The 13,511-nt window shown below is 39.1% G+C and overlaps 1 protein-coding gene across 1 annotated transcript in view; it reads right to left on the bottom strand.

Moving 5' to 3' along the window:
• Window positions 1–7,596, bottom strand: part of smc1al (structural maintenance of chromosomes 1A, like) — a 65,972-nt gene extending 58,376 nt beyond the window's left edge. Inside the window, exon 1 of the mRNA XM_059527161.1 lies at window positions 7,183–7,596. Coding sequence (XP_059383144.1) covers window positions 7,183–7,291 — 109 coding nt within the window. The 5' untranslated portion in view covers window positions 7,292–7,596. The remainder of the gene's footprint in view (window positions 1–7,182) is intronic.
• Window positions 7,597–13,511: the final 5,915 nt, after the last annotated feature.

The following is a 13,511-nucleotide window of genomic DNA, read 5'->3' as shown; positions in this document are numbered from 1 at the left end:
GCGGAAATCATAGGGCCCTAGTTGTGGTATGCAAACTCTATTTTTCCATCTCAAAAATATATCTAAATTACGGCCTATGCTCTCAATGTCAAATGCAGAAATGTTAATCCATGCTTTTATGACCTCAAGGTTAGATTATTGTAATTCTTTATTGGGTGGTTGTTCTGCACGCTTAGTAAACAAACTACAGCTAGTCCAAAATGCAGCAGCAAGAGTTCTTACTAGAACCAGGAAGTATGACCATATTAGCCCGGTCCTGTCAACACTGCACTGGCTCCCTATCAAGCATCGTATAGATTTTAAAATATTGCTTATTACCTATAAAGCCCTGAATGGTTTAGCACCTCAGTATTTGAATGAGCTTCTTTTACATTATAATCCTCTACGTCCGCTACGTTCTCAAAACTCAGGCAATTTGATAATACCTAGAATATCAAAATCAACTGCGGGCGGCAGATCCTTTTCCTATTTGGCGCCTAAACTCTGGAATAGCCTACCTAACATTGTTCGGGAGGCAGACACACTCTTGCAGTTTAAATCTAGATTAAAGACCCATCTCTTTAACCTGGCATACACATAACATACTAATATGCTTTTATTATCCAAATCCGTTAAAGGATTTTTAGGCTGCATTAATTAGGTAAACCGGAACCGGAAACACTTCCCATAACACCCTATGTACTTGCTACATCATTAGAAGAATGGCATCTACGCTAATATTTGTCTGTTTCTCTTTTGTTCCGAGGTCACCGTGGCCACCAGATCCAGTCTGTGTCCAGATCAGAGGGTCACTGCAGTCACCCGGATCCAGTATGTATCCAGACCAGATGCTGGATCAGCACCTAGAAAGGACCTCTACATCCCTGAAAGACAGCGGAGACCAGGACAACTAGAGCCCCAGATACAGATCCCCTGTAAAGACCTTGTCTCAAAGGAGCACCAGGACAAGACCACAGGAAACAGATGATTCTTCTGCACAATCTGACTTTGCTGCAGCCTGGAATTGAACTACTGGTTTCGTCTGGTCAGAGGAGAACTGGCCCCCCAACTGAGCCTGGTTTCTCCCAAGGTTTTTTTCTCCATTCTGTCACCGATGGAGTTTCGGTTCCTTGCCGCTGTCGCCTCTGGCTTGCTTAGTTGGGGACACTTAATCTACAGCGATATCGTTGACTTGATTGCAAATAAATGCACAGACACTATTTAATTGAACAGAGATGACATAACTGAATTCAATAATGAACTGCCTTTATCATTTTTTCATTATTGACACTGTTTTCCTAATGAATGTTGTTCAGTTGCTTTGACGCAATGTATTTTGTTTAAAGCGCTATATAAATAAAGGTGACTTTGACTTTTGACTTTATCTTGCAATGGACACACGCCACAACGTTCTCTTTATGTTTTCCCTCAAATCAAAACACTGCTGACTCCTTGCAGTATGCAATTTCAGACTCAGCGATTGTGTCTCCATCCGCTTTGTGGGTGACGTAAACGCGTTGTGTCACATTAAAAAAAATCATTGCGAAAGAAGCTGACGTGAGATTTAAAATAAATTAAAAGATGCTTCGAGGCAGAGGAATTTGCCTCGATCATTTGTTGTAATAGAGTTACTCGAGGAATCGTTTAAGCCCTAGTTCACACCAAACGCGAATAGAGCGTCTGGCGCGAATGATTTCAATGTTAAGTCAATGTGAAGACGCATTTACGCGCGCCTGGAGGTCTCGCGGCGCAGTAGACGCATCTAGTTACAGGAGATTCTGAGTTATGAAAAGGACCATTGCAAGCTGACAGCGACCAGCTTTTGTAGTGGAAAATTGGCAGTAATACACCCACCTTGCGCAGCTGTACCTGAGTGTCCCTGGGACATCAGTGCGATCGGAGCGCGTCTTCTCAACAGCTGGACATATAGTGAATAAAAAAACGCTCTGCTCTGGACCTCGAAAATGTTGATCGACTTGTTTTCCTGTCCAATAAATTTGTAATGGTCCTAGCCTTTTTGCGCATTTCATTATGCCAATTTAAAGTCAGGCACGTCAGGGGGCAGCCCCGTGTTATTGGTGTGGTGGAAAGTGCTGCTGTGGCATGTGAAGGATGCCAAGCCAAAACTTTTGGAAGATTCAACAACAGTCCTGGGAGATAAAGGTAGTCAGAGTATCTCACTCTGTAAATGGGGTGGAGAAGTTGGCAGCTCTCACACTGCCGAATGATTGAGGGCTACGTTACTCGCCAACAGACAGCACCGTGCTCGGAGAGACAGCTGTCCTGGAGCTGCCTAGAACGGTGAATGACATTTGTTTGGAAGCATGGTTTGATGCAGACAATAGCCAGGTTTCCATCCAACTCATTTACATTTATGTTACAGTTACAGCCCACTTTATTACTGAAGCCTGGTGACTGTGAAAAGTTTGTGTTGGCAACAAAAAAAATGGAGGAAAGTCATACAGCAGAACATATTTCACAAACACTGAAAGAATTCATTTCTAATTGGGACATTCCAGGTACTAAGATCATTTCTGTTGTCCATGACAATGCAACGAATATGGTTGCATGCACCAATCAACTGGCCCAAGACCCATCGTGGGGAACTGTACAGGGAGTCCGTTGTGTGGGGCATATGCTGCAATTGTGCATTAACCGCGCATGTAAGAAAGATCCCGTTTGTCGCACTGTTGCTGCTGCAAAGGCCACCACAGCACTTGGAGAAAAACAAATGCCACTTTTCCACCACAGGAACTTAACCCAGGAACTAGGGACTTTAGGCTGGTACTTGGTGTGTTTCCACCGCAGGAACCAGGAACTAAAAGTTCCGGGTAAAAAAAATGCCCCTCAGAAAGTCCCTGCTGGCGAGGTGGTACTTTTTCAAAGTTCCGGAACTTTAGGGGGCGGGACTTGGGCGCTAAACATCCTGATTGGTTGAGTTCACGCAGCATTGGTTCTACCACCATTTATTTCGGATAATCTTCAAAATATTACTGTTATTGTGTCATGAAATGTAATTTTAAAAGTATTTCAGGCGAGAATGTAGTTGTTTAAAACTCAAATCTGTGGTTTGTTTATGAAGACAGCGCCTATTTAAAAATGTGTTTCGCCGATCTCAGAGACGCTGAGCTCCAAGCGATCAGCGGGAGCTCAGTCCTCATGTATCCACCGAGAGCAGCCTCACCTCGGCTAGACCTTCTGATATGTGAAGCTAGCTCTGATGTCTCTTTATAAGATAGTTTTGGGTAAATCTAACAGGTTGTCTTTGGTCTGTATTCAATTTATCTATATGTTAAAATGAAAAAAAAGGCAAATTTATATAATATTTCTTTCACTGTAATGGCTGTATACATATCCCTGAACTAAGTACGTTTCTGATGCTATTATTATGTTTAAATGAAAATGAAAGGAGGCAGTGGTATTTGATGTCCTATTTTATTTTGTTATATACAGTGAGGAAAATTGCAGTAGCCAAGCCAAGCTGAATGATGTTATCAAGTACGCTGCTGTTTGCAGAATTACCGGATTTGCGTTGTTGCGGCCGAGTCGAATGCACAAAGTCTGAACTACCGAGGATGCACGTCCAAAATCAGCATACTTTGTATTGAGAAACGCGCGCAGACCAACGTCACCAATCTATTTGCCTAATCTTCCCGGTACTTTACACTGCGGTGGAAACGCAGAAAGCAAAAGGGCTGGGGGGAAAAACGTTCCTGGTACAAATGTTCCGGGTAATTTCGGTGGAAATGCGGCAAAAGAAAACTGAATATTGCAGAGCATAAACTTGTGCAAGACATTGCCACTCGATGGAATTCTGTCCATCTTATGCTCGATCGCCTGTTAGAACAAAGGGGTGCAGTTTCAGCTGTGCTGACGGATTCAAGTGTCAGCAAACGGTCCGACCGTGATCTAGAGCTCACAACATCCCAGTGGAGAATGGCAGAGGACATAGTCAATGTGCTCAAGCCAATGATCAAACTGACAGAGCTTTTGTCACAAGATATGAACACATCTCTGTCTGCCACTGTTCCAATGCTTATGAACATTAAGAAACGACACTTGGTGGTACATGAAGACGACAGCGCTGTTACTAAGACCCTCAAGATTATGCTGACAGACGAGATTGACAAGACGATGGGAGCTTAACGGCCGTCTTTTGGAGACCAGTATTTATATCAAGGCTGCAATTCTTTACCCATGTTTTAAGAAGCTTTCTTTTTTCACTGATGATGAGCAAAGGAATGAGGCGTATACTATGGTGGAAAATCTGGCTGAGAGATTAGCTGCCTGGCCTGTACAGGAGGTAGGTGATGCCAGTGAATTGGTGGAGGAGCGTGATACTGCAGGCCCTTCAAGACAAGAAAAAGAGAAAGACCAAGTGATGTTGATGCTATTGTCCAGTGATGAAGAGGAGCAGCAGCCAGGGGACAGTGAGATGAGGACTTATTTAAAGGACACTACAAAAAGCAGTACAGGACCACTGGAATGGTGGCAAAAGAACGAGGAGAGATACCCAAAGCTGTCCAGGGCCGCAAAGAGATTTCTCAGCATCCCGTCTACTTCCACATTATCAGAAAGAATTTTCTCCAAGGCTGGATTTATTATCAGTAAAACCAGGAGCGCAATGCTGCCGGCCAACGTTAACAAGTTGGTTTTCCTCGCACACAATTTGAAAAGACTCAAACGCACACAAGCAGAATGAAGACTGGATTTTATTCGATCGGGTAGGGTACAAGTGTTTTCAAACATTTCAGCCATTTCTAATTTTTATTGGCTGTGAACATGTTTAGCTAAAAAAAAATGCCTGTTTAGTGTTTACTTGTTTCTGCAGTTAAAAAGAGTAAGTTCAAAATTCTCGCTAAACTTTCGCTGCTGTGGAGGGAGGTACTTCAGTGAACGAGAAATATGAGTCAGTGGATTACCTGAACGAGAACGATTTGTTCACCTAAAAGATTTGTTCACGGACGAACCATCACTAGTGCAATTTCATATAACCTATATTAAATATTTAGAATATATATTTTCACATTTTATTAGGGTCTTTGATAAGGTTACAATACAAAGGTCTAAGTAGCAACGTATCTTCCGTGATGTCCCCGATGAGCGGGTCGGGGTGGGAAAAGAAATTTTACTTTATTTGCGGGCTGGGGCGGGCCAAATAATTTCATAAAAGCGGGACCCGCGGGTTGGAAAAAAAACCGACCTGCACATCACTAGGCTGCATGTGCAAGCATAAGTGATACTGTGGCCGCCGGTCCATGGCTGGTAGAAAAAGATGACGCTCACTAAAGATGACGCTCATTAAAGCTCACTGGCTGAAGTTTTCTCCTCTGAAAGAAAAGGTTGCACAGCTGACAGAATAAGTAACAATATCTCAGATATTGCTGCTAAATTTTATTTGCTTTTTTTTTTTTTTTTACTTGAATGCCATTGCTTAAATTGATATTTATCTTTTGACATTTAAACATTGTTTAATATAATCGCTCTTCATATTTTTATTCAAAGTTCAGAATCAAGATAAATTTATTACTCTTATGTTTCTTATGATAACAGAGATAATGCTGCTAAATTTATTCTTTCTTTACCTTGAATGTCATTCCTCTAAATTATTTTTTATATTTTGATATTTCATATTTTGTTCAAATGTTTAACATCTATGCTGTTCATATTTTCATTTATTAGTGTGTTATAGGATTAGAATGTTGTCCCGGTTTTAAAATAAAGCACAGCAATGATATTTGAGAGTTTATTTTCCCTTTTCAGGAAAAGTATCGAAAATCGAAATTCTTGACTAGGTATCGGTATCGAAATAATAATTTTGGTATCATGACAAAACTACTTCAGCGCAAGCTCCGTGCCCACAGCTGATTCTTAAGTTTTTATTTGTTGTGTCCTAGCCTGCGAATTTCATGCCCCGGGGCGGCCCCGTTGCTTGGAATAAAGCGATAGAGTAAAATCTCCCCCCTACGCTGGGAAGACTCCTGAGTGATTCCCGTTTACATAATGAAGCAGAGTTTCAAACTTGGGACCAAACACCACTGGCCACAAGCTTTAGGCTCTGCTCCTGTTTTTAAAAAGTCTATGCTCTGCTGTCATGGAGAATATTTATTTATATAGCATATTTTATTTTAGATGAACTAGAAACAATGTTTAATTTATAACGTTTTTTTTTTTTTTTTTTTAAGTCAGTAACAATTGGCTGAAGCTACAGCCAATGGTGAAAGTTTTTGCGAAAGGAGGCCCCACACCATTTTGGAGGTTCTACCCAATTTTGGAGATCCCCGGCCTGCAGTTATACCCACTTGAGCGTCAGAGGAGACGAGCGGTGCTTTAAAAAGTTTCATGTTTAATACTAATATTGAACTAATATTAAGTGGGCTAAGACACGTAAACAAATAAATAATAATAATAAAACGCCATATATTTGAAGAAATATGGGAGTATCTTCATTCTGTATCAAAAAAAAAATCTATATGATTCCAACACATTTCTGAGCCTTTTAAATTTTCATTTATATCAATAGTGGAAAGTAGTTACAAATAAAGGCTCTTTCTTCAACTTTTGGATGTAAATCCAGTGGCAAAACAGAGAAACTAATAGAGACGTAATTAGCGTAGCTGCTGTTCCAACAAAGTGGAAATAATTAGTTTAACCCAAGCTAAAGAATAAGAATTCGCATTTGATCAGATACAACTGCAGTCGCAAATTATGAGATGCATTATTCTAATACTTGGCAAAAGAGATGTGTTTTTAATCAAGATTTAAACAGAGAGTGTGTATCTGAACCCCAAACATTATCAGGAAGGCTATTCCAGAGAATTCCAGACGAGCGGTGCTTTAAAAAGTTTCATGTTTTAGGACTAATGAAAACAAGCTACATATCACGAGCATCTGATTTTAAACATTACAGCTGCTGCTATCTACTAATGTGTTAATCTACTACTAAGTATCGTTTACTTTTAGATGTTTTAGTTCTTGTATAATATATTCGGACTACCTGATAAATGTATCTTATCTTTATTCTTATTACTAGTTCGTGTAATTACACAATAATGCTTGAGATATAACGTTACAGTTCCTACTATTTCTTAAAATGTCATATAGCTATCAAAATGGTACCATAACTGACTAACGTTAAATGTGTTTAATAAAGCGATTTTGTTTGTTAAAAGTGTTGTTATTATCATAAGCCAAGACACTTACCTGATCCATTCGGCCCTATAATCGCTGTAAACTTGTGGAAAGGCCCGATTATCTGTCTGCCTTTGTAAGACTTGAAGTTTTCTATCTCTATTAACTTTAAGTAGCCCATGATGAATTGTTTATTCCGGAGAGTTTGATAAAAATAAAATCGCCAAAACGCCGACTGCTAACGTTAGCATGAAAAAAGAGAGCGGGCTAACATTAATCTTGAGTCGGAACACGACGAATACAGACAGCGACAAACTAATTTTTCTCTAGAACATCCTGCACTTCGAAGCAGAAAAAAATAAAATGAAACTATTAATATATAATTGTGTTTTCGTTATAAATATAGTAAAACAAGCAGACAGAAACCCGCTACAGCGCGCGCGACAGTCGTTCCTTAAACACAACACATCGCGAGATGTCGTCGTATTCTTCTTCTGTGGGTTTTTTTTCCGGCGGATCGCATACCGCCTTTTTAGGTGCATTCCACCTCCTACTGTACTGGAGTGTGAAGTGACTTCAGTCTAAGCGTATGTGTTTTTAAACAATGAAACAAAATACACATCTATAATGGTGATACATGCAAATGAACTAATATTAAGTGGGCTAAGACACGTAAACAAATAAATAATAATAATAAAATGCCATATATTTGAAGAAATATGAGAGTATCTTCATTCTGTATAAAAAAAAAACTCTATGATTCCAACACATTTCTGAGTCTTTTAAATTTTCATTTATATCAATAGTGGAAAGTAGTTACAAATAAAGGCTCTTTCTTCAACTTTTGGATTGTAAATCCAGTGGCAAAACAAAGAAACTAATAGAGACATAATTAGCGTAGCTGCTGTTCCAACAAAGTAAAAATAATTAGTTTAACCCAAGCTAAAGAATAAGAATTCGCATTTGATCAGATACAACTGCAGTCGCAAATTATGAGATGCATTATTCTAATACTTGGCAAAAGAGATGTGTTTTTAATCAAGATTTAAACAGAGAGTGTGTTTGAACCCCGAACATTATCAGGAAGGCTATTCCAGAGTTTGGGAGCCAAATGTGAAAAAGCTCTACCTCCTTTAGTGGACTTTGCTATTCTAGGAACTACCAAACAGTGCTGAAACAGCAGAGGTGGAAAGAGTACAAAAATATTCTACTCAAGTAAAAGTACCATTACATTAATGAAATTTTACTTAAGTACAAGTAAAAGTACCAGTCTAAAAAATCCACTCAAGTAAAAGTAAAAAGTAGCTCATTTAAAATTTACTCAGAGTAAAAATTACTTAGTTACATTTTAACCAGTGGGAGGGAGTCAAAAATGGGACAGGCCAAGGGTGTCAAACTCAGTTCCTGGAGGGCCACAGTCCTGCACAGTTTAGATTTAACCCTAATTAAACACACCTGATCCAGCTAGTCTAATCATTTAGGTTTATTTGAAAACTACATGATATGTGTGCTGGAGCAGGGTTAGAACTAAACTCTGCAGGGCTATGGCCCTCCAGGAACTGAGTCTGACACCCCTGGGATAGGTCTATTAATCTCAAACTAGTTGTTTTTAATTAAAGGAATCAGTTATTTAGAATAATAAAACATTTGGGCTGTTACCAGGCAAATCAGTATCAACAAACTCATCTTTTCAATACAGAGGAAATGCAGAAGCTTCATCGGACGTGACATTTAGATGTATTACACTGTTTAGTGCAGGACAAGAATGCATTTAACCTGCAGTTACAAATGCATGAATAATGTTTTGATATGCCAGACATAAAATGTTGAATACTCATTTGAAATTATAAAAACTTAATTATAAAAAAAAAAAAAATCAAAAGATACTTTAAATGTGAAATTAAAATGGCCAGTATGTGTCAGCTAGTCACTGTTAATAAGTGAGTCATTGCGATTGAACCAAATCATTTAAACAGTTGATTCATTCAGAAACGAAACACTGTCATGTTGCTCAGAGATGCAAAATTTTGCTTTGGTGGCTGTGTTTGGAATAAATTTTTGTTGTAGAAATAGAGCAAAAACAATGGCAATATGGTGTCTAAAACGCAAGTCTCTTAGTTTACTGTCCTGTTGTAAAAAAAAAAAAAAAAAAAAAAAAAAAATATATATATATATATATATATATATATATATATATATATATATATATATATCAGTGGCGGCTGCTGGTCTTTCAAAGAGGGGAAGCTCATTTTCGGCCTACATTATAACCCTCTGATGGTCTTCATTTGTAATGACACTCGGGGTCTTTTTGACCCCAGACAATAACATTTCATTTTGTAATAGTAAAATATTTACATTTTTTACAAATATAATTTTACTCTGTTCATTTATGTTTTTACTAAACTTTGTACAGTTTTTGGAGGATTTAAATCTTTTACATTTCTATAAATAAATAAATATTTATTTAAATAGGCTTTTTTTTTTACAAAAAAAGAAAAAAGCATTTCAGGTAAAATTCACTTCATAAAAGACCCAGATTTCTAACTTTCATACATGGGGATACCATGGATAATTTTATAAGGTTTAATGTAAGATTTTTGCCCATTTTTGGGGAAATTCAGTTTAAAAATTGTAATAAATCACTTTAACCACTAGATGGCTATAGTGTGTGTGTGTGTGTGTGTGTGTGTGTGTGTGTGTGTGTGTGTGCGCGCGCACATTTTCAATCTGTCTTAGTTACCAATTTAATTTTGTGGTGGTTCTGCATTTTACAAATATCAAGAAATATTGCCGCAGTTTGTCTTTCGAATACACTTGAGAAATCCGCGATCATGGGACTGAGCGTGAAACAGCTTCACCGACTTCTTATGGTGCAGACCGCTGTCAGTCAAAAGGAGATCGACAGATCCTCCAATCATCACGCGGAAGCCCAGTCTTCATTCACCTCCAGAGACGCTGAGCGTCCGTGGGCGGGACATAATCGCAGCATTTATCCAATGACCGTCTAGCTTCGGAGCACTGAAAAAAACTGTTCAAAGCAGCCCCATTGAAGTCAATGGACGCTCGGCTTCAACAGGGAAATGCACTGTGACGCTACGGGAATGTATGAGAAGAAAATCGAGTCAGCCGACATGTAGCTGATTAACACAATACATAATACACAATAGTACATATTTGACCGTTGGGTTTTTTTTACATTAGAGGGGAAGCTGAGCTTCCCTTGCAGTCTTAAAGAAATCCCCACTGATCTATATATATATATATATATATATATATATATATATATATATATATATATATATATATATATATGTGTGTGTGTGTGTGTGTGTGTGTGTGTGTGTGTGTGTGTGATTATGATTTTTAGAGGAAAAGACAGCATTCTTTGTGTGATTTTGATTCTAAATGATTTTGATTGATTTCATTCTAAATGCATTTCAACAGACTGAATCACACAGTGAAAGAACACTCTAAATGCGCGCGTACATCATTAAAACAACAATTATGATATTATCGCAGACAATATATATCGCACACTCCGCACCAGTCTTTTTGGCTAATTTGTGCAAAACCTCTTGCTAAAATGTCAAAGCATCATTTTAACCACCAATGCAATGACGCAATTATTTAGCTCACCTCTATATGCTTACGTGGGGTTGATGTCTTGTCGAGATTTTATAAACTGCTAGTTTGGTCTCCCTAGGCAAGCACAGCATACACAGCATAATAGAGCATACATATGGCCAGGGGTTCACTTCATTTCCTTGAGTTCAACTTCAGAATATGACGGGGTTTCGTTTTCAGCGGTGTCTGCACCACTAACGCCTGTTTTGTCCGTCTGCATCTTTCTTGTGATTTTAGCGCCAGTTTGCCCTCCTGCCCATTATTTACTGACTTTTTTTTTTACTCAGTAATTAATGTGTTTTAAAATGTAGCGAAGTACAATACTTCAAACAAAATATACTTAAGTAAAAGTAAAATTACAGATTAAAAAAAATACTTAAAAAAGTAGAAGTACACAAAAAAGCTACTCAATTACAGTAACGCGAGTAAATGTAATTCGTTACTTTCCACCTCTGTGAAACAGTTCTACTCTGCCATGATTAAATCAATCCTCTGCACTTTTATATCTGTCTGGTTCAGCTCAGCTACCAAATCTGACCTCAGAAGACTACAGGGTAGTCCAGACTACTGAGCAATTCACAGGTACAACCCTCCCTTCTCTCCAAGAACTGTACTCATCCAGAGTGAGCAAAAGGGTTAGCAAAATCACTCTGGACCTCTCAAATCCAGCACAGTCTCTTTTTCGAACTGTTGCCATCGGGTCGACGCAACAGAGCACTGAGCACCAGAACGACCAGACACGGGGACAGTTTCTTCCCCCAGGCAATCCATCTTACAAACACTGACAATAACTATGGAACACACAACACTACTAATACACTCATACACTTATTTATTTAACACACACACTTAGTCTACACTTCAAATTTGCACATAATATACCTGTACATACAAAACTGTCTATTGTAATATTGTCAACAATTGTCAATTTATATATTGTTATTCCTTATTTACTTGTTCTATATTTTTGTAATTTTATTAATCTGTGTTTTTCTTTTGTCACCATTATTATGTTACACTGCCGAAGCTTCTGTCATGAAAACAAATTCCTTGTATGTGTAAACATACCTGGCAATAAATTGTGATTCTGATCACTCACTGTTCACTGTTCTTAATAAACTTTAAATCTTTACATTTTCACCAGATCCTTGTTGTGTGTTTCACCCCTTATGCTCTGTTTTGAGATTCATATACAGATTCTTACAGAAAGTTTTTGGTAGCACTTTTCCAGTCCTGTTCCTCATGTACATACTATGTACTTATTATAGTAATTACAATAATTATGTAATAACTAGGTACTAACCCTGAACCTACCCCTAACCCTACCCCATGTAGTTACCTTCTATTACCAAAACATTCTTAGATAAATACACTGTAAGTACACTGTAAGTACATGTAAGGACACGTAGGCTACTTTAAAATAAAGTGCAACCAGTTTTTCTTTTAGTTTTTGGAATAATTGTCACAGTTGGTAAACCGTGATCTCAGGGTTTTGCACTTTGTGGGTGAAGTCTGTGTGTTACGCGTCAGCACTGATTAGTTTGTGGGCGTCTCCGCTAATTGTCATCAGCAACATCTGTCACTCATTACTCATCCCTATATATTGGCTTGTCTAGCGTCTTGTGTTTGTGAGAGCGTTGTTTCATGTTTGTAACCTATGTTTGCTTTCTCGTGTGTTTCTGCGTTGGATGTCCGTGTCTCCCCGGAACCCCGTCCACTCTATGCACATCACCAACAAGCAACATCACTTACCTTCGGCTCGCTTCCCCGCAGTTCCTGTGTCACCCTCTCCTGCTGCCAACTCATCTCCGCCATCCGGATACATCCGGATACTCCCGTATACGTCGTGGGTCAAAGAGTGTGGCTTTCTACCAACAATATTCCTCTCCGCTCCGTTTCTAACAAATTAGCTCCCAAATGTATTGCCCCATTTCCTGTCACCAAGATCATTAGTCCGGTGACAGTCCGCCTCAAACTACCTCCAGCGTACAGGAGAATTCATCCCGCCTTCCATGTGTCCAAAACCAAGTATTAATCCACCTACCCCGGTTCCCCCACCGCCGCGTCTCATAGATGGGAAACCAACTTATTCGGTGAATCGTATTCTGGACTCGAGACGGAGGGGACGAGGATACCAGTACTTGGTGGACTGGGAAGGTTACGGTCCGGAGGAGAGGAGTTGGGTACCTGCTAGGGACATACTGAATCACTCCCTTATTGATGATTACAATCAGCAGGTAGGCCCTTCTGGGAACTCCAGGAGGCGTTCTTAGAGGGGGGGTACTGTCACGGTTGGTAAAGTGCAATAAAGTGCAACCAGTTTTTCTTTTAGTTTTTGGAATAATTGTCACAGTTGGTAAACCGTGATCTCAGGGTTTTGCACTATGTGGGTGAAGTCTGTGTGTTACACGTCAGCACTGATTAGTTTGTGGGCGTCTCCGCTAATTGTCATCAGCAACAGCTGTCACTCATTACTCATCCCTATATATTGGATTGTTTAGCGTCTTGTGTTTGTGAGAGCGTTGTTTCATGTTTGTAACCTATGTTTGCTTTCTCGTGTGTTTCTGCGTTGGATGTCCGTGTCTCCCCGGAACCCTGTCCACTCTATGTGACGATCATGACCAGTGAAACACAGGGAGAGAGAGAGATCCAATAGCAGGTATTTATTTAATATAGGGTAATCCAAATCGTTGTCAAACACAGCCAAGGTCAAAACTAGTGCCTATGGTGAATTGCCTAAGGGGAAGTGAGCCCACTAGTGGACACCCAGGGAA

The sequence above is a fragment of the Carassius carassius genome, chromosome 37 (assembly GCF_963082965.1).
Source record: "Carassius carassius chromosome 37, fCarCar2.1, whole genome shotgun sequence".
NCBI lineage: Eukaryota > Metazoa > Chordata > Actinopteri > Cypriniformes > Cyprinidae > Carassius > Carassius carassius.
The sequence above is the reverse complement of the archived record's forward strand: the minus strand, read 5'-3'. Positions and strand labels throughout refer to the sequence as shown.